Below are 22,992 nucleotides of genomic sequence, written 5' to 3'. Positions count from 1 at the left end.
GGTGAGGTTAGTCGCTCCCCGTGACGTCATCGGGGAGCGGCGATCCGTTGCCATGGTAGCTCCGGGTCTCACGGAGACCCGAAGCTACTTCGGGTTAACCCATTCATTACAATGTGCTATCAGCACATTGTAATGTATGAGTAGTAAAATACACATATACTGCCATACTGTAGTATGGCAGTATATGATAGAATCATACAGACACCCTAGGGTTAAAGTACCCTAGGGAGTCTGAAAAATAGTAAAATTAAAAATAAAAAAAGTTAAAAAAAAAAAAATTATAATAAAAAAACCTAGAAATTCAAATCACCCCCCTTTCCCTAGAACTGATATAAATATAAATAAACAGTAAAAATCATAAACACATTAGGTATCGCCGCGTCCAAAAATGCCCGATCTATCAAAATATGATAACAGTTTTTCACTGCGTTTAAACCTGTAACGGAAGCCGAAAATGGCACTTTTTTGTCATTTAAAAAAAAATTAAAAATTCTATAAAAAGTGAACAAAAGGTCAAACAGTCCTAAAAATGATAACATTGTAAACGCCATCAAAATCCGCAAAACACGGCACCACATACAGCTCCATACACCAAAGTATGAAAAAGTTAGCGCCAGAAGATGGCAAAATCCCCCATAAAATTTTTGTACAGGAAGTTTTAATTTTTTTTAAATGTATGAAAACATTATAAAACCTATACAAATTTGGTATCCCCGTAATCGTACCGACCCAAAGAATAAAGTAGACATGTAATTTGGGGCGCACAGTGAAATCCGTAAAATCCAAGCCCACAAGAATACGGCACAAATGCGAAAAAAAACGAAAAAGGGCTGCGGCTGAAGGGGTTAATAAATCAATGCACAAGTCCATAATTTTAATGAACTGGGCATTCATTCCATTAAAAAGTAGATCATGTCTTAGGTAGAGCCGTCTTAGGTAGAGCCTTTGAGTGTCCCAAAGTTTACTATGAAAATGATCATTTAATAGATGTTAAAGGGAACTTGTCATCAGGACACACATTTTCACCTAATGACCAGTTCCCATAGCCTTTAAAAAAAAAAAAAGATTTTAATTTTGCATCTTACTTTTTAACAGTACAATAAAAACAAACTGATTTACAACCGGCAGACTACAGTGTATTATGTTCATAAGTAAGACAATGGTGTATGCAAGAAGGTATTACCCAAGATAAAGTCATTAATCCACATATGGATAGTGATCTCACAATATAAATTGAGGACAACAAAGGTACATACTGTAGTCGGCCCTTTCTGAACATAACAAGGCTAAGCATTTCGGAGTCAGTGGACAGAAGCTGGCCAACAAACTTTATCCTTGCTGCACTCCACTTTATCTAACCCGGATGTGAAAAGAAATGATTCAGCCATGGGTTAGGCCACAAGGGGTCCTGGGGGAATGAAGGAGAGAGCTGGCATTACTGATCATCACCTGTGCCCTGCGAAATCACATAGCCATTGTACACATAGGGAGAGGGATATCTGAGGGGGGTTTGAGGAGATTCCTGAGAGCCTTAATATGATCCAATGATGGTCCCTGTGAGAGCTGTAGCAGCATCGCCCCTATCAACATCAACCCACCACTGAGCATAAACCACCTGGGAAGCAAAATAGTAGATACAAATCAGGAGCTTCTAGCCCACCCCAGGCCTAAGCAACTGGAGCGGCTCTAAATTAAATATTGGGGAGCCACCTGCCAATAAAAGCATCTAAGGATATTGTCCAGGGGACCAAGTAGGCTCTTAGGGAGCAGCAACACTGGGCACGCATGTAAAAGGTAACCAAATTTTCAAAAAAAGATCATTTTAAAAATATTTATGTGCCCATACAAATACGGGGTTAAAAAACCCAGGCACTCAAGCAAGATTCAGTAACAGCTAAAAGTGGAATATTTAATTCTGTGTAAGCCTGTACACCCAGATACTTGAAACATGACACTACTTGAATCGGGACAGGGATGGAGATATTACCCATCCCAGCATCTGAAAAAGAGAAGAGGTCCCATTTATCCTATTCCAATTGACCCTTTGGCCTGACACACTTATGGTCTTCCTATGCCGCGTTATGCCAGAAATAATGGCTCCCCTAACAGTGGATTTATATGAGTCTGAGCGTTCTGAGCCTTTTTAATACAATTTACCAATCTGCTTTTATAATGAACATTACTGCTTTCACTCACTTTTAAAAGTATTTATGGCATCCGGCCAGCAAACTGCATTATGGGGGGGTCCAAGCCTCTGTGTAATCATCATCATTATCTCCTCTCTGCACATCTTCGTCAGCTCATGTCTGAAAGGGGGAAGGGGGAAGGAGGAAGAGCAGAGAGGAAATAATGATGATGACATAGGCACTTGAGAACCTAAGGGACTTGATGCAGTTTTATATACTTTTAAACGTAAGTGGAACTAGTAATGTTGATCATAAACTAGATTGGGAAATACCGTATATACTCGAGTATAAGCCGACCCGAGTATAAGCCGAGACCCCTAATTTTCCCACCAAAAACTGGGAAAAACTACTGACTCGAGTATAAGCCGAGGGTGGGAATACAGCAATCCCCTACTAGTATACAGCAAGCCCCTAGTAGTATACAGCAAGCCCCAAGTAGTATACAGCAAGCCCCAAGTAGTATACAGCAAGCCCCTAGTAGTATACATCAAGCCCCTAGTAGTATACAGCAAGCCCCTAGTAGTATACAGCAGCCCCTAGTAGTATACAGCAAGCCGCTAGTAGTATACAGCCTGCCCCTAGTAGTATACAGCAAGCCCCTAGTAGTATACATCAAGCCCCTAGTAGTATACAGCAAGCCCCTAGTACTATACAGCAGACCCCAGTAGTATACAGCAGCCCCTAGTAGTATACAGCAGCCTGCCCCCACGGCCCTTAAAAAATAAACTTAAATACTCACCCTCTGATGTCAGCGCGGCTCCCCGATGTCGGCACGGCTTACCGATGTGCCCGATGTCAGCGCGTCCCGTCTTCTTTCTTCTCCGCGGCTCCTCTTCTCTCTTCCAGCATGGACGCGGCCATGTTTTCTTCTAGCATGCGCATACTATAACGCGGCCGCTGCTGACGTCATAGTATGCGCGGCCACAAAGAAAACATGGCCGCGTCCATGCCGGAAGAAAGAAGAGGAGCCGCGGAGAAGAAAGAAGACGGAACGCGCTGACATCGGGGACATCGGCAAGCCGCGCCAACATCGGGGAGCCGCAGTGACATCTGAGGGTGAGTATTTAAGTTTATTTTTTTAAGTGGTCATTTTTTTTTGTAGTAAACTCGTGTATAAGCTGAGGGGACGTTTTTCAGCACATTTTTTGTGCTGAAAAACTTGGCTTATACACGATTATATACGGTAATATTAAAATGACTATGGGAACCTATAATTAAGCTTTTCAGGCCCATGGAGTTTTTGATGCCTCAATGACCAGGTCTAAATTTTAAGTTTTGAACTGCATACCTTCACATGGTTATAACTTTTGAACAATTTTCAATAAATTAATATTTTTTTAATTTATTTTAGAACACACTAAACTTACTAAATATATGATACAAGGACTTATGTGATACAAGAAATCATGAATCTGTTGCTTCCCCGCACTGGCCCGATAGAGTTCACCAACTTTTTTGTGGTACACCTTTAACATAGGTCGTGCAACACAAATTACATGTTAAATATGGTGATTGTTACGCCGACACACCCTATAATATGAATGGAGGCTAGCGCAGCCGCCCCACAAAATGGTCACTTGCTCCAATAGCAGTGCAGACACTTCTTAAATACCCGTGGATAGGGCCTAACTTGAATTAGTGGGAAAACCCCTTTAAGAAGAAAAACCTATGGGGGGTGTCGGAAAGGTGAGTATTGGCTTTCTTTTTTAATGTGCTGTGCGTACTGGGGCTGGCTATATACTGTGTCAGGGGCTGGCTGCCTATATACTGGGAGCAGGTGCTGGATGGCTTATACTGGGGGCATGGGCTCGCTGCCTATATACTGGGGGCAGGCTGGCTATTTGCTGGGGAGAGGCTGACTGGTTATATACTGGGGCAGGGGCTGGCGACATACAGGGGGCTAGCTGGCTATATAGTGTGGGGCAGAGGGCTGGCTAGCTATATACTGGAGGGCAGGGGTGAATAGCTATATACTGGGGTGCAAGGGCTGTCTATATACTAGGGGGGCAAGGGCTGGCTATATACTGTTGCACAGGGGGCTCAATAGCTATATACAGGGGGGAGGCTTTGATCAATTGGTTTCCCACCCTAGGCGTATACTCGAGTCAATAGGTTATTCCATTTTTTTTGTGGTAAAATTAGGAGCCTTAGCTTATATAAGGGTTGGCTTATACTCTATAGAAGTTGAGTTTTTAGTGTTACAAGCTTAAGTCATTAGGCACTTATTCATTGGAATATATTTATTTTTGATACATATTACTGGTTTGTATTATTTTACTGTCAAATTATGACACAGCCCAGAATGTTTTTTGGCTTGGCACTCTACAGATTTCATTAATATGCCTTTTTACTTACTGAATAGCTCAATGTTCAGACTGATATACTTTTCATTGTCTTGGTCTGTTGGGGGATCAGAAAAAAATCTAAAAGTTTTCTCTCATGATGGGTTCATATGGGAGATTTTGAATAAACTAAATGTATTTATTTCAAATTTTCAACCTGTTTTTCTTACATTGCTTTTATTGCAGTTTTGGTAATTTGTTTAAATTGGATTCATGGCAAATAATAACCTTCATACTTGTCACTAAAATTCAGTTTCTGTTTGTTTCTTTATCTTCATTTCTCATGGTTTTATGGAAGATTTGTTTTGTATGAGCTTCTGATGTGTGTGGGTTTTTTTCGTTTCAGGGCAGAGATCTTGATTGTAAAATACAGGAAATCAAGAATAATGGTGAAATAATCCCTGAAGATCAGGTGACAGAATGGTTTATTCAGTTACTTCTTGGGGTCCACTATATGCATGAGAGGTAAATTTCACATTTGAGACCATCGCTCTTTCAATTTGAGGTTTCTGTAATTTAAAGAGAACCTGTCATCAGCAAATGGACTTATAAACCACTACCAGAAGTATTTTTTTTATTTATTTTAACAAAACAATAAGGTTACATACAGTAATTTGTGTTGCAACCTAACAACATTGTCAAGCAGTTTAACACCTTCTAGTTGTTGCTTCTTTTATGGCCTGGTGTGGTGGCATCTTCCAGAAAATCAACTTTGAAGGGAGATGTAAATTGGTTGTTTAAAGCCAAGGAGGCGGAGAGTTCAACACTGAAGTCTCTGAAGCTCTGAACGCCTCCTCCTCTGTGATTGACATCATCCATTGGACTTTAGTGATGTCTTTGCATGTAGGCCCATCAATTACAATGATAGGGCTTTCTGAGGAAGAGAGAGCATGACTTTAGTGTTAAACTCTCCGCCTCCTTGACTTTATACAACCAGTTTACATTTCACTTCAAAGTAGATTTTGTGGATTATGCCACAACACTGGGTCATGAGTAAGAAACGTGATCTTAAAGTTGTTCAGCTCCATTGTGACAACATACTGGTAGTGGTTTATTGGGTCAATTTCTGCTGACAGGTTCCCTTTAATATTTTTTAATGCATAATGATTTAGAGTCCAAAACACAAACAAAAAACAGCACAATGAAAAGGAAAATTAAATTGTAATAATTTATGGACAACTTTCACTGTCATTTGGTGCTTGAACAGTCGCTTTCTGAGAATGTAATGATACGAATGATATACAGTATACATATCTTTAAATTTAACATCTCAGAGAACCTTTTATGAATGCTTTTGCTGGTCACGATGGTCAGCAGCTTGTTCTGGGTCCCAACAATGGAATCTCCGCACAAAACAGCACATTTTTTCCCAGTAAAGCCAACCTCCCTTGACAAACCCTTTCAAGCCTTAAATACTTGGCTAAACCCACCTCTCAGTATAACCTCATTCAATGGTGTAACAGATAAGATGGAGATTAAAGGGAACCTGTCACCAGGTCCACCTTTTTAGTGCACCCCATGTTCACATCAGCAATAGTAAGCCCTATCCAAACAGTTTTTATTATTATTATTGTTTTTTTTATTAATTTCATAAACTTATATCAAAGTTTACTCTCTCTCCTCTTCTGCAGTGTCCAGTATCGGCTGGGTGTGTTCATTTAGGAGCAGTTTCCCACCCACCATCAGGGAAGCGGTCCGTCAGTGAGGTGGGTACACAACTCACTACTGTCTAGCATCCCCTAGCACAGTGTGGCGCATGAGTAGATCGATACAGGGACCAGGCAGCCTGCTCCTCTTCATCCGCCCATGTCCGCAAGAAGTTGCTGACCACAAAGGCGCATGATTACCTGACACAGTCAGCAAGAAGAAGAGCAGGGGTGGGGCCAGGATTGGGATGTCAGAAGGGGGGGGATCAAGGAGCATAGTGGTTGTAATGCATTAGGCATGTTTTTTTTTTTAATCTGCATAATGATAGAGCGATTTCCCATGGGTGGGAAACTGCTCCTCAATTAACACAACCAGCCGATATTGGACACTCCAGAAGAGTAGAGCAGGTAAACTTTGATATAAGTTTATGAAATAATAATAAAAAAGCAAATATTATTGTAAAAACTGATAAGGGGGTCCTTGTGACAGGTTCCCTTTTTTTTTTTTTCAATAAGATTTCTACAAGACTTTTTGTCTCAGGAACACCTTTCTTCAGAGCAGATCCTGAAAGAGGGGGCACCCACCAGCATGTAAGTGGGCTTGTTTTACAATCCTTCATACTGGTGCTAGATGTTCTTTATGTTTCAGTTTCTGCTAACAGGTTCCTTTAATAGCAAGAACTATCTCCCAGCGGACGCACATTTCTCCAGAGCAGTACATGCTATTGAATATTTGTGGATTACAGTGTCAATGTGACTATTCAAGACAGAGAGTGGTCTTGATAGACATGCCAAATTGCCATACTGCCCTGTATCTGAACTGGTATGTCTATAGAAGCCACAAATACACCCCCTGACGAGTAGCAGAAACAAGTCACATTTGATGTCTCTCTTGTAATGTCTCACGGGTTCCCAGTCTGTTTATTACTTGACAGTACAAATAATTTGTCAGTTTTTTACATAATTATGCTTTTTACGATCCTTTGATGATAACTGCATGGTGTGTATAAAAAAGGTGAAAATCTTCCCATTGTACCAACAATTACGTTGTAATACAGTTTAATAAGGAGGAATCCTTCTTTTGTCCTATTTCGCCTCCCTTTCATTTGCAATATTTCTAAATCATAAGTCTGCAGATAGATATGTGGGAACTAATAAACTTCTTGATGACTCAACTCCTTAAAGACACTTCAGAAGTTACCTGGCCAAAAATAGTTTTAGCAAAGAACCTTTGACAGACATGCTTCTGGCTTCTTCCTTGCCTGAGATTCAGCTCAAAATATATTTATGTATAAAGTTGAGGGCCACTTCCTGGTCAGCTAAGAGAACTGAGGCAAGAGCAGCTTCACTCACTTCCCATAATGTTGAACTCTCCTCACATGCACCAGCCCACACAGTCCAGCCAATCAGGACACGGAATCTCTGTGCTGTACAACACAGCTGTAACCCTAATCTGTCAGGTAAATTTAATGTCAGTTTTCACATCCATAATAACATACATTACATTTACAGTGACCTATACACACTGATTATTACACACACTCACACATATACAAATATTCACTGTTATAGAGAAAGAGATTGGGGCACACTTACTAAGGGTCCTGCAGGCGTGATTCTGTTGGGTTTTCCCGAATATTTCCGATTTGCGCCGTTTTTCAGCTAATTGCCCCGGTTTTGGAGCACACAACGGACAACCTGACGGATTCGGACAAACCGTGGATTTTAAAAAAAGAATTGTGTCGCAAAATCAGCACTTACATGCACCGGGAAAAAGAAGGTGAACTCCGGCGGACATTGGCGCAACAGCGACACCTGCTGGATATCGGGCGCACGACCTTAGTGAATCCCGGCAGACCCGAGTCCTCGTCGGAGGGATCGCGACTGGACCGAGTAAGTAAATGTGCCCCATTGTATTCAAATCCAGACATCACTACTTTGCACACTACCTGGTATAATGGTTAAGTCACCCAAACCACTTCCCAGGACAGTAGGGGAAGGAGGAGTACAGAGGACCAGAAGAAACAGCTGCTGACATCCAGGAGGAGGATGGAGGAGAAGTACTGGGAAGTAAATAGTGTTAATCAGTATCGAACTGCTGTGCTGACCCTCCTACCCTGCTCCTAACTAACCCGAATGTTGAGTGTAGAGGTGAGGGTAGTGTGCAGAGCAGGCTTGGTGATGTCTGTGCATTCAAGATTGTTAATTAAGACAGAGGAGGTGAACTATGTGGGAACATGAGAGACATACTGTAGACATGAGAGAGCTGACATAAACCTCCGCTCTTGGCTTCCTTTTATTACTGAGCAGTAGCTCTGGAGCGAGTAAGTTGCATAGCCCCTCTTCTCCAACCAATATTCACCCTGGAGACTATTCTGTTGTCTCCTGTTTCCTCCTGTATCTGTTCATCATGACAACCAGAATGCAGGGCTGAAAGAAGATTGGCTGTGGCAAGCAGAAAGGAGAGAATTAGAAAGCAAATAGCTGCAATTAGGTAAAGAATGTACATTGTAATTGCAATTTAATTTGAAAATATTTTGTAGCAAAGTACATTACAGAGTTCACAATTACCATCTGCACTATTATTTTTTTAAATAAATATGCTTGCATATTATATGATATTTTTGATATTTGAAGATGAAAATATTGACTTGGCTATAAATATTATTAATATTAGTTAAAAGGCATTGGGAAATTGATCTGTTCACTGATGTGTTAAGGAAGCAGTGTGTTCCTTCAGTTTCTCACAACCTCTGTCCCTGTCTTCTTGTCATCCCTTTGCTAAACTGCAGACGACAACTGGGCGGCTGTCCCTACACTAGATAAGTGCACAGTACAGAAAGACAAACAAACAGGCACACATAGATAAGTCAAAGTACTAACAAACTGGGTCAAAGGCAAGATGGCGTCAACGTCAAGCGTACTCAAGGTTCAGGCAACAGGTGAGAATCACATCAAAAACACAACAGAAGACAAAGTCAGTAACAGGCATGGATATAATGAACCATCAGGTGATCAGATGGTGCCCCAGAAGCTGAAGCTGGTGCAGTGCTCATGCCTCAGAGAGGCTGTTGACCTGTCAATAAAACAGCCTTCTGCAGAACATTGTTCCCGGGTGTGAGGCTCAGCCATAACTAAACTGCAGAATTATCTTTTGCAGTAGCTTGAATTGGTTGAATTGCCATCTCTCATGTATCCTGTGAATATGTCAGAATTATGAGAATTAAAATAACATTCTTCTAGACCAGTGATGGCGAACCTTTTGGAGACTGAGTGCCCAAACTACAACCAAAAGCGACATATTTTTCACAAAGTGCCAAATGCCAATTTAAAGTAACTTATTGCTCCCGGCTCTGTCACAGATTCGAACGTATTGGCATCCTGAAGACACCAATACAGTACAAAGATGGAGCAATTTGGTTTATTATTGTAGCTTCCCTCTAAGAGGATGAATCACAGGCCCTGAGAATGGGCTTAAGTGATAATCCACCTCCTGTACTTCAAGTCTCATAGTTTATACGGTTGAAAAAAGACACTTGTCCATCAAGTTCAACCAAGTCACTTTAAAATAGTGCTGAACATGGCCCGTTCTGGGCTCCCTGTGACTGCAGGAGGAGGAGTCCTGAATGGTGACCTTTGTGCTGGGTGATGGCTTGGGTGCCCATAAAGAGGGCTCAGAGTGCCACCTCTGGCACCCGTGCCATAGGTTCGCCACCACTGCCTTAGATGATGGGTCCCATGGCTGGTGAAATGCCAACTACCCTGGTCGCTAAACCGCAGAATATTGTCTCTGGGTTTGGGAATAAACTTTACTTACCCAGACAGTTATTATCCCATATGTAGTAAGATGCGTCAGTAAAGCAATAGCTACTGTTATCTGCAGACGACTCCCCCTGTGCGGAAAAAAAACATGCCAAGAGAGGGTTTAGAGCTGGTTTTGCTTCAGCAGATAACACCTATGTCTGGAAGTCTGAAGGTCTGAAGCCTGGCAGATATGAAGCACAGGGTTGTCTGCCCTGATAATGAATGTGAATTAGCAAATGGAAGGACTGTAAATTTACATTGACTCCAGATAGATCTATGAAGTTCCACATGACTTTTGCTCTTAAAGCGCCACAACATTTTTTTAAGCAATTTTTTTTTACTTTCATAAGTTAATAGAGCAGGCGATAATAGTAATATACTTCATTAACCCCTTAAGGACGCAGGGTTTTTCGGCTGATTTCTCGCTCTCCAACTTCAAAAATCCATAACTTTTTCATTTTTACGTGTACAGACCTGTGTGAGGGCTTATTTTGTGCGTAACAAATTTTACTTTCCCGTGATGTTATTTATTTTAACATACCGTGTACTGCGAAGCTGAAAAAAAATTCCAAATGTGGAAAAATTGTGGGCTCAGTTTTTACGACTTTCACTCTTCGCTCCAAATAACATGCCTACTTTATTCTTTGGTTCGGTGCGATCGCGGTGATACCAAATTTATATAGGTTTTATTGTGTTTTAATACATTTTCAAAAATTAAACGAATGTGTACAAAAAAGAAAAAAAATTTTTTGCCATCTTCTGACGCTAATAACTTTTTCATACTTTGGCGCACGGAGATGTGTGAGGGGTCATTTTTTGCGAAATGAGGCGACGTTTCCATTGCTACCATTTTGAGGTCTGTGCGACATTTTGATCATTTTTTATTTCATTTTTTATGTTATGTAAAAAGGTGTAAAAGTCGCATTTCGGACATTTGGGCGCCATTTCCCGCCTTGGAGGTCACCGCCGGCTGTAACCGTTTTTATATTTTGATAGATCGGGCATTTTGGGACGCGGCGATACCTAATATGTCTGTGATTTTTACTGTTTGTTATGTTTTATATCCGTTCTAGGGAAAGGGGGGTGATTTGAACTTTTAATATTTTATTAATTTTTTTTATTTTTTAAACTTTTTTTTTTCTTTTTTTTTTCACTATTTTTTAGACCATCTAGGGTACATTAACCCTAGATAGTCAGATCACTCCTACCATATACTGCAATACTACAGTATTGCAATATATGGCATTTTTGCAGGTCATACATTACAATGAGCCACTGGCTCATTGTAACGAACCTGCATAAACCATGTAGCCTCGTGTCAAAAGAAGACCCGAGGCTACCATGGTAACCGATCGCCGCCCCCCCGATGACGTTCGGGGGCGTGGCGATCGAAAAAAAGATGGCGGCGCCCGTGCGCCGCCGTCTTTTAAACGCCGCCGGCGACTTTGCCGGCAGCGTTTAGAGGGTTAATAGCCGTGATCGGTGCAAGCACCGACCGCGGTTATTAGCGGTGGGGGTTTTGTGCAAAATGCAAAAACCCCCACCTCTGTATGAAGAGGACTCAGCCCGTGAGCCCTCTTCATACATCCCTTATACCTCTGCGCCGTAGAGCTACGGCGCAGAGCGTTAAGGGGTTAAAGGACATCTAGCACCAGGATGAAGGATTGTAAACCAAGTACTCTGACATACTGGTGTGTGCCCCTCTGGTGGGATCTGCTCTTCTTTTAGCTTCCTATGCCCTAGCTTTTACAAAAAAAAGGAAGATGTCTATAAAGAGCTACTGCTGCTCTGCTGTGGGCATTTAATTAATGGGTGGACGCTGCTGCTGGGCATTTCAATAGTGAAGGGAGGCTGCTGCGGACATTTAATAAATGAGGGGAGGCTTCTGTAAACATTTCATTGATGGAGGGAAAGCTGCTGCTGGACCGGATAGGGATATAGGCTGGGCCCGGCTAGTAGTGCACAGCCTCCAGAAGGTCCACGTACACTACAACCTGGATGTGCGGAAAATATAAAGTGCACTTTGGATGAAGTGCTGGGCTATGTGCAGTTTAAGGGAGACAAACCACCCACGGTCCTGGCTATTGGAATTAGGGTTGGTGTTGGACTAAGTACACATACATAGAGCACAATTCAGTTGGTAGCTATCGCCCTTAAACCAACCGTTTTCTTAGATAAGGTGTGGTGTTATGTCCTGTAATCCAGGCACCAAGGCCTGAAATTTGTCCGAGGACACATCACCTAGGTCAGTGATGGCGAACCTTTTAGCGGCCGAGTGCCCAAAAAGCAACCCAAAACCCCCCTTATTTATCGCGAGGTGCCAACCAAAAATTAAAGCAGTAACTTATTGCTCCCTGTTTAACAACTTTCAATCATATTGGCCTAATGAGGGCAGAAACACAGTAGAAAGATGGAAAATTTGCATCATTTTAGCTTCTTTCCAGTTTCCCTCTATACACAGAGAATCATGGGGCCAGCAGGAGGTCCTCTAAAAATAATTCGACCCCGTCTAATTCTCCCTCTTCCTACAGTCCCAAGTAGCAAAGTAAGTATCAAAATATGATTGAAAGCAGTATCTTTTAAGTTGCTTGGAATTGCAGGAAGATTCTTTGAGTCCTGTCTGGTGCGCTGGGGTGGTGGCCCGGGTGCCCACAGAAAGGGCTCTGAGTGCCGCCTCTGGCACCCGTGCCATAGGTTCGCCACCACTGTTCTAGACTAAGACTAAATTCCATGTTAGTTTCTGCATCAGTGTAGCAGAGAAGACAGCTGGATTATCCATAAGACCAAGGCAACCATCCTTAGAGCTTATGATCATAGTGCTTTCTATTCAAAAAGAAGGTTACTTAAGGTCTTTTGATCACATTTTTACATTTGTGAATTGAATCCCACACTTTTAGATTTAATTTTCTCATGTGAAGGACACATTATTTGGTCAGAACAACAGTCCCAGTGGAGGATAATCTGGTGGGCCCTTAGTGTCTTGGTCTGTTATACCAGAGCAACCCCCAAATGAATCCATAGCCCGTGAACTTAAATGTATCTCAAACCCAAACCACTCTAATGCTTAAATGTATTAGAAAACATAGAACTTATGCAATAAACTGCTCTACATTCAGTTATTCTTTGGATAGTGATATGATTTCTGGATTTTTATGTGTCAAAAGGCAAAAAGCCAAAAGGTAGTTAGCCTATAACCTCCACAATATATGGGCCCTGACTTTCGTCATAATTTGTACACTTTTCAATTTTGTTCAGTTTCTGAGCTTGAAGAAACACAATGCTTTTTTCATGTACTTCCTCCCAACTTGTAAAGAATTTTCAATGTGCCTTGCCTGTCCTAGAAATTCCAAATTGCCCTTGCAAGCACATCAATTCTTGCCATCAGAGCAGCTTGATTTTAAAGCAGTCTTTCAACATGTTGATATTACCCACTTTTAACTTCATTCATTCTATCCATATCTCTCTCCAAGTGCAGTATGCATAAGGTGCTAGCACCTTTCGATAAACACTCAGTTGCGTCAAACATGATCAAATATAACCAGAGTGAGATTCAAATTTTTAACAACAGGCTCCCAATTTTGGGAGCAAGAAGCCTATCAAGTTGTGTGGTGTGAGAAAATAATAATACCTACTCCAATTATACTTTATGGCAGTATATGGGGATTTTCCTCCTCATTCATTACAATGTGCAAATCGCACATTGCAATCATTGGCTTGAAATGAGACAGCCTTGGATCTTCGGAAGACCCGAGGCTGTCATGGCAACGGATCTGCGCTCCCCAATGATGTCACGGGGAGCGGCGATCTCCAACATGATGGTGGCGACCATGCACCGCCATCTTTTTGAAGACGCCGGCAGCATTGCTGGCGACGATGTGCAGGTTAACACCAATATGCAGCAAAGACTTACCGGCTATGGAGAGGGCTCAGCCTGTGAAGGGCAGCCAAAAGGATTAAATGGAGCCCGTCCACTACTGATAAGATAAAACAAATTAACACAGCTGAGACCTAAAAACCCCAGCAGGTAATGCAGAAACACTAATAACAAAAAGACAGGTGTAAATAATCAGGCCACAATACACAGTGGTAGAGAACTGACCATAAAGGCCAAAGGACGTCGGTTCCAATCCTGACAGCCTTCTCCAGTAGCTGTCAGTCACAGAGACTGCCCCCAGTAGTCACATTAGTAGTCACAGAGCCCAGTAGCTAGTAGTCACAGTAATAGTCACAGAGCCCAGTAGATAGTAGTCAAAGAGTCTGCCCCTAGTAGTCACAGTGCTTGCCCTCAGGAGCCAGCGGTCACAGTGCCTGCTCCCAGTAGCGAGTATTAACAGTGTGCGTCTGAGCCATATCTAGGATCACAGAGGCCACGCTGGTGGCCTGATATTGATTCTTTTAGCTCAGTTGAAATATCCTGGCTCCTCTTGTTGCTCTGCTTACTTCAGGTTACTCTGACTTTTGCTTGTTTCCTGTCCATTCTCTTGCTTGCTGATTTTGTTGCTTACCACTATCTTGGTTCTGACCCAGTTAGTTTGAAAATGTTGTTAAATTGTCTTATTGCTGTCACCTGCAGTTTAGTTTAGGGCTCGATCCTTTTTCACCCCTGTCATAACATAAGCTTTGTATATTAATTGTACGGCATTAGCTAACTTACTAACTGCAGCTTAGCCGCTATCCAAGTTCTTCTGGTCAGCTCTCTGTGTTGAACTCAGGACAAGAGGTGTGTGTTGGACCCCAACTGGTCTGATATTCCTGATGTTCTGTAAAACCCCTTTAAGGTTACTGTTTGAATCAAATCCAACATCCACATGACTATATTCAAATATGGATGTGGACATTGATGAGAATAGACATTCTGTCTGTAGAGCTTACTCATGCACTGGTTAGCAGTTATTTCATGGCTGTATAGGAGTTTTTAAATGACACTTTTATTTTTAGGCCAATGTTTGTTCCTGATCATATTATAGAGAATAAAGACAAGACTTTGCATGTAACATGAAAGCTGCATTCCATATTATAATTAAAATAATCTTAGTATTGATTTTGCATCATTTATATGTCTTTTGGATTAGCATCTGCAAAGATTTTGAATAAATTTGCCCCAAGCATTAATCATCTCTGTATATATGGATAATTTTCTGTTTCTCCAATCCACTACTTAGCCTTATCATGCAGCATGTATTCCTTGGATTATATGTTGGGGGGTTTCGGTCACAGAGATCACTGCCATTTGCTGCTTTTATCTTGTCCTTGTTTTCAGCTGTCTGCCTAATTATATAGATTTGTTTCCTTCTCATTGTGCTTCCTTGTGTTGTATTATGATGAACCTCTTCCCCGATTATTAGCTTGACAGGTTTCCTGGCGCAGGTTCATGTGTACTTTAAACAGAAGCATTTAGTAAAACAGATTTGTGCTTGTAATTTCATTTGACCTCCGTTTGTTTGTGTTTTTAGGAGAATACTGCACAGAGATTTAAAAGCAAAAAATATCTTTTTGAAAAACAATCTCCTTAAGATTGGTAAGTTGTTTCGCATGACGCATGTTCCATAATACTTATTCTCCTTTGTTACAAGTCCTATAGAATTTTATTTTATTTTTCAATAAATGGAGAGAACATAACTGCATGTCCTTGTCATCATATCCCTACAACCTCGTATTCCCATCTTCTATTCTAGATTAAAAAGAATACCTATTATGCATCACAATCAGACCAGGTTGTATTTAGACCCTTTCCCTGCCAGGGACATATCTCTTACATCTTGCCAGGAAGTTGCTTTAATAGCCAAGGGCTGTATATTTGGCCAATTTTTGTTGCAGCAACTTTTCCAGTGAAGTTATGGCGCTTTTCCAAGGTTATGCCTCTTTCTCTGTTCTTAAAGCAGAAAAATCTGCCCCCATATTGTTTTATGATATTGTTTCAGTAGGTGGGTTATTATTATTATTTAACACGTAACAATACTGTATTGAATTCATTATATTTGAGATTTATGTAAATTGAGATACTTTTGTAATGTTGTTAGGGGAATTTTGTTGACCTCTTTTCTACAATGATTTATAAAGAAATTGAAAAGCTTGTGAAGTTTGTTACTCACGGAATAGAGTAGAAAAGGTGATAGGAGGGAAGGTTGAAAATGGGCTAAAAATCAATGGGCAAAGCTGTGTAAACAAAGCAAGAGCAGAGAAAGGCTGTGCTGCATTCAGCTCTAAGGCCCACATTTACCAAGAACAGTGCAAACATTTACTTACCTGTCCCTGCGCGATCTCCGAGGTGCGATCCTCGACCAGAATCCACAGTTTCTGCTATTCACTTACAGCGTGCACCCGATATCCTGCATGTGTCGCCTTCCCTATCAGGTCTGCCGGAGTTCACCATCTTCTTCCCGGTGCATGTAAGTGCATTATATGCAACAGAATTTGACTGTGAAATCCCGCGGCTTGTACGAATCCGTCGGATTGTCCAACGCCCCCCCCCCCCCCCCCCGTGAATCCAGTGTGATTGCGACAAAATCTGATCGCGTGCGCCAAAAACCCCTGTTAAATGCGGAAACAGTTTCCACCTAAAGGAATGTGCAAAGTCCACCAGAAAAGCGGTGCGTGCCCCTCAGTAAATTTGCCACTGAGACTTGTATCGGCACACACTATACAGGCAGTGTACATGTTCTTTGCCTAAAAGCTTTAAGCCTTTGACTTTGCAGTATTAACACAGCATGAAACAGTCAAAGCAAAGGTGTAGTAAAGCTTCCGAGACCCTGGTACAAATCTCATTCTTTATTCTACTGATCACTGGGCCTCCTGCAGGTGGTACCAGAACCCATTTCATATTGCTTATAATAGTCCACTACTGTAATATTCTGGGAATAAGCCTTTAGAATGTAATAATTATCTGCTAGTGCAGTGAAGCAGAGCAAGATGGGGATAAGTCAAATCTGGCATCATTTTCTGCTATTTTTTCAGCAATTTTCTTTTATCAAACATACTTCTTATTGGAGATGTATTACGTTGTAATCAGATAAGATAGAACAATAAATGGGTTGGATGAAATGATTTGTAAAGAAGATCCAGAGAACATTTTCTGGGAATAAATCATTTGACAGACCAGCAATTGTTATACATTAGAAGCTACCATGATGACACCTTCTCCAGAATGACATGTCATGAAGTTGTAAGATAGAAGTCATGCAGCTATTACTGTTAATCACATGTGAAGATTATAAACCATTTTCATTCTGAGTCCTCCAGGGGATTCTCCTCCTTCCACTTGTGCCAGTTCAGTCTCGTCTTGTGATTCTGGTATTTACTTCTGCTCGTTGAAATGTATGTAAACCCCTTTTCAAATTTATAGCATCATGGAATTATAAACAAATAATAATAAGCCTTAAAGGGGTATTACCACGAAGACAAGATTCTTAAATATAGTCAAGATAACAAAATAACTCATTCTCTAATTCACTGTTTTTAACAAAAATACACAATTTCACAGATATAATTCTAACCTATCTCTATCAGTGTTTACAATTTTGGTTGCCCCCGGATCCGATCATAAATTATCTGACTGTGGTTGGATTATTCTCTTGAATAGCTTCTCTTATCTACACACTGCAGCACTCTCTGCCTCCTACACTTAACCTTGCATTACAAGACCAGCTCAGACACAGACACTTCATGCTAGCAAGCAGCAGAGCTGATTCTGTGTGTGTTATGGATGAGTTAGCAGAGCTGAGAGTCTCATTGTGTTTTATATCCATCTCATGGATTTCATCATTTCTCATCTCTGATATGTCTCATCTGTCTTTTTCTAATGTGTTAGATACTAGTAGAATGTTCAAAAGTGTAGATAAACCCTCTAGCCTGATAATCAAAGCACATTGTCAGCACACAGCATCTCATAGCACAGAGGAATCATGAAGTTTCAGCTTAGAGAGTCCCTGGCCACAGTCTAGAATTTGTCAATGATCATCTCTGAGTTATAAGAACTAAACAGGGATAAAACTGAGTAAAATTGTAAAGTAAAGGGGTTGAAAATTATCTTGATTGTGTAACATCACTAGGAGATTAAAATTTGGGAACTTTCTTTCATGGACAAACCCCATTAATTAGTTGCAGATTCTGTAATGTATTTTATACATTGGGTTCAGTTGATTAAAACAGTTTGTGGACTTCTCCTGCTGGTCAGTTACTACTTGCTTTTTTTCCCCCAAAATTCTATTTTGGCATTTTTAAGCATGTCATGCCACTTTGTTTCTCAAAAATGTATATGGTATACAAAATTGGCTGCATTTGTGGCCTCCTTTTGAGACATTTTGTTATTTATAACTCTAAGCCCACAAGACCACACATGGCCCTTTAGACACAACCATTGGGTTAATGTGAGCCTCAGTTTAAGTGACTTTGACACTTCTGCACTTGAGGTTCCTCAGTTAATGTGGTGGACTAATCCATGCTCCCTGCCTCTTTCTCTGAGGGTTATTTATCATTCACCGGCCAGCTTTGGCCTCTTGATGTATCCGGCGGGGTCCTGCACAGTACCTATCTCTATGTCAGGCCTACTACTCGCCTGGTCACGCTCCCCCTTCACGCTCCTTCACTCCCCACTTGCATGAAGGTGGCAGATTGGGAAAAATAAACACAAGTACTAGCAATAAGCTATCATTTGCCATTATTTCAGGTCTTCTATGCCACTGACGTGGAACAGAGGCCCTGATAAATATCTCTCTTTGTCTCTGTATCCCTGTCCATCTTACCTCACACATAAGCTGTCATATACTCATTACCTATAGTAACCAATCAAAGCTCATATTAATGACCTGTGGCAAAATGTTTAATAAGTGTATTTTGGAAAGTGCAGGGTGAAAAATTTCGATTTAAAATGTAGTCTATGACGTTCCCCGAGTCACACTGTGCGAAATTTGGTGATTGTAAATGCAACCATGCAGATTCCTTTCCCGGACATACATACATACAAACATACACTCAGCTTTATATATTAGATATATACTATATACTAGTATTTGGTAACAGCATTCAATTTACCAGAAAGGAAATCAAAATTACTGCTTTAAAAAAAAACTGAAAAAAAAAACATGTTACATCATCTCCCACTTCTGTGTTTGTTTGGAGTGGCTTGTTGTATCCCTCTCAGCTCAACTGTTAAAATCTTGTAGGCACTTGGAGTACTACATTAAAATAATATTATTTACTTGACCTACACTAACTTCCCGTTCTAGTAAAATGGACCCCAGTCTCTTTTACTCCTCAGCGGAGCAAGAGCAAAAGTGTCGGGATAACGTGGCTGCTGAGGCCAATCACTTAATCGCATTAAAGGGGTGTTCCCATTTCAGCAAATTAATGTTATTATTTATATTATAAAAAGTTATACAGCTTTTCAATATATTTTCTGTATTGATTTCTCAATGAGTAGGCATTGTGTTCATTCAGATATTCTCCTGTGTATCGCACGTCTGGATTTAATATAGTATATGTGACCTCAGCACTCTGTATTATGAGTTTGATTTAGTTAATTAATGGCCAAAAAATGTAAATTAAAATTTTAAATTCAAAAAACATTTACCATAAATTCTTAATGGATTTTTTATTGAATTTTGATGCTGAGACTAATGTCCTTACAGTCAATTGTCACACACATTTAACAGGTCACAGTAAAGCTTGTGCATAAGCTTGTGCAATATGTCTTCTAAAAATTTAGATCTCTGCTTGCTGTCATTCTATAGAAAGCTTCTATATTTACTGCCAGTGGACAGAAATCGGACCATGGTCACACAGGTGCTCGGCTCATTATAACCCACAGCTCTAAATACCCTCTGTGATACTAACGAGCCGTGCACCTGTGTGACCATGGTCAGATTTCTATCCACAGGCAGTTAACATAGATGCTTTCTATAGAATGACAGCAAGCAGAGATCTAGAAAACCGTGAGTAATTGATACAGAAAGTATATTAGAAAATTGTATAACTTTTTATAATAAAAACATTAACATTAATTTGCTGAAATGGGAACACCCCTTTAAAGGAAAAATCACCATAAAAATCAAGCATCATAAATCAGTGACTGTGGTAATATTCTTATACAGGCAGTCCCCGGGTTACGTACATGATAGGGTCCGGAGGTTTGTTCTTAAGTTGAATTTGTATGTAAGTTGAAACTGTATATTTTATAATTGTATTCCAGACAAAAAATTTTTTTGTCTGGATTACAGCTAATCATTGCAGCCTGGGACTATAGTAAAGCATCCAGACAGCTTCACCAGAGGTCAGAGGGGCCTGTCTGTAACTACAGGTTGTCTGTAAGTCGGGTGTCCTTAAGTAGGGGACTGCCTGTATTTGATTTCCATGGTCAACTTTTAAAATTATGCTGATGAGTGAGACGTGCTGTGTGGAGTGTTACTTGAGCACCTCTGTACTCTGTCTTCACAGGCTATTACAATGTGCAGGGGCACGTCTCCACCCTGCCCCGCTACCTATGCAATTCCTCCTTGCCTGCTGTAATCCTACACAGTGGGAGGAGAGAAATGCTCCTGGACAATGTAACAGCCGGTGAAGCAGGATGGAGGTGCCCAATTAATACCGTCTTAGCATTTCTGTCTCTTTAGCATAGTTTAAATGTTAATTTTAGATGGAATAAGTCCAAGGATAGCATCTATACCTCTTCTTTAGATGCCCAGGGAGTTTTTTCTGTAAAATTGGAAAACCTCTAGGCATGCAAATTTAAACTGTGCAATTCTTAATTACTCTTGTGTTGCCATAGGAAATCTAAAATGTTGCAGCCGCGTTCCATCATAGATTTAATTGAGGCCTCGGGACAACCAGTGATGAGTTTATTATTAGGGAACCCCTCTCACACAAAGGGATAGTGAAAAACTCACATCTCAATTCAGTTTGTCCACGTGCAACCACATAACCCACGAAATTGTTTTTTTCTTGTTTTTTTTGTGATTAGTAGGTTCCCTGTCATTTCAGAGCTATTGTTTCACAACATATCTAACCTTCTTTACATGAAATTATCTGAGGACAAGGTGTTTTAATGAAATGAACACATATTGATATAAAGAATTGTTTGCTGCTTGACATTTCTATAGTTACAGATTCTGTCTGACTGACACATACCGTGGATAATAAACATGATAGATAGATATACATCTAAACAATAAGAGCTTAGATATGTAAAAAAGCAACACTGATGTTATCCGAACACAAAGGAAAATATCATCTGGAATATGTGACAGATTACCATGACACATGCCTGCATTATTTATATATTTCTTCCAACTGCTTCTAGGGGATTTTGGGGTTTCACGACTTTTGATGGGCTCATGCGACCTGGCAACAACATTTACTGGGACACCATACTATATGAGTCCTGAAGCCTTAAAGCACCAGGGATATGACTCAAAGTCAGACATTTGGTGAGTAGGCATTGTGTTCATTCAGATATTCTCCTGTGTATTGCACGTCTGGAATTAATATAGTGTATGTGACCTCAGCACTCTGTATTATGAGTTTGATTTAGTTAATTAATGGCCAAAAAATGTAAATTCAAATTTTAAATTCAAAAAACATTTACCATAAATTCTTAATGGATTTTTTATTGAATTTTGATGCTGAGACTAATGTCCTTACAGTCAATTGTCACACACATTTAACAGGTCGCAGTAAAGCTTGTGCAATATTGACTATGAAAAAAACACTCTGCTGTATTTAGATTGTTTTTAATGTTTTTTTGAGGAGCTTTTTTGTCTTCTAAAAAATTTATATGAATTCTTCTATGTATTATGGACTTTATTTATCAAAAGTGTCAAATAGAAAAACCAGCATTGTGAGGGGCACTTTATAAGCTTTATAGGCATACATTTTATGTTTATTAGTGATCTGTAATTTTTTATACAATTCTGTTTTAATATTTATGCAGTTTAGGTTCATAAGGCACTAGGGGCAAGGTCATGCCTAGTGGTGAACTTTTTTTTTCTTGTTTTTATGCTTCTCTGAATACCCCTTGGCACAATGATTGACAATTCTTTGCAGAAAGAATATATAGGAAGAATAAAACCTGTATAGCAATACACTTAGCCCCGCCCCTGTTACACCAATATGTGAATTTTCATAAAGATAGAAATAGAATTTTCTCTAAAATGTCAAATCTCTGCTAAACACAAAAGTGCCCTACACAATGCAGGTTTTACCTGTGGGCCAGTTAGGGCGTGGTAGACTCCCTTTAACATCAAAATGTTTAAACTGTTGAATTTTGTGACACAGCAAGATTTATACAGGCAGTCCCAGGGTTATGTACAAGATAGGTTCTGGAGGTTTGTTCTTAAGTTGAATTTGTATGTAAGTCGAAACTGTATATTTTATAATTGTAGATCCAGACAAAAATTTTTTTTGGATTATCAATAAAGCTTCATTACAAACACTTTACAGCTGATCACTGCAGTCTCGGACTATAGTAAAGCATTCATAAAGCTTCACCAGAGGTCAGAAAGGGTCCGTCTGTAACTAGGTGTCCGACTGTACTGCAAAACTATCCATAAAATTATTTCATATGCCGTTATTTAAAATAATAAGGCAGATCACAGAATAAATACTGGAGGATGAAGTTCAGGTTCACTCCACTAGTGCTAGGTTTGATGTCCCAGTTGTAGATGTAATTAATCATCATCCATGCGTCTTCGCTGTGTGGAGCCTCGGGTGATCTGGCAGATGGTGTGTCTGGAGTTCAGGTATGAAGAACTCAAATCCCTGTGCACCTGATGCTCTCTCGTCCACAGTTGTTTCCTGATCCATATGAGTTTGTTTCATTACTAATAGACTTTGCTATTCGTGATAATAATGTACAAATATTTGCATGCTTACATTCATCATAATTTGTCTCCATAAATATGGATGACATTTGTCATATTAACTGCATTATGTTATGGAACACTGAGATACATTTCACAGATACATAAGACAAGTCTAAATTGTGAATCTATGTGTCAGAACTCTATGAATGGGCTCTTGTTA

General features: G+C 40.2%; 1 protein-coding gene across 3 annotated transcripts in view; it reads left to right on the top strand.

The window, feature by feature from the left end:
* NEK11 (NIMA related kinase 11) overlaps positions 1–22,992 on the top strand; it is a 168,175-nt gene that overhangs the window by 53,026 nt on the left and 92,157 nt on the right. For all 3 annotated transcript variants that reach the window (XR_011855881.1, XM_072153484.1, XM_072153485.1), the window contains exons 4-6: positions 4,875–4,993; positions 15,432–15,496; positions 21,272–21,398. Coding sequence is in view for 2 of the 3 variants with exons in the window: in XM_072153484.1 (XP_072009585.1) it covers positions 4,875–4,993; positions 15,432–15,496; positions 21,272–21,398 (311 nt within the window). In the remaining variant the exon portion in view is untranslated. The remainder of the gene's footprint in view (positions 1–4,874; positions 4,994–15,431; positions 15,497–21,271; positions 21,399–22,992) is intronic.

Source organism: Engystomops pustulosus, chromosome 5 (assembly GCF_040894005.1).
Source record: "Engystomops pustulosus chromosome 5, aEngPut4.maternal, whole genome shotgun sequence".
NCBI lineage: Eukaryota > Metazoa > Chordata > Amphibia > Anura > Leptodactylidae > Engystomops > Engystomops pustulosus.
This window is presented reverse-complemented; position numbering and strand designations above follow the sequence as displayed.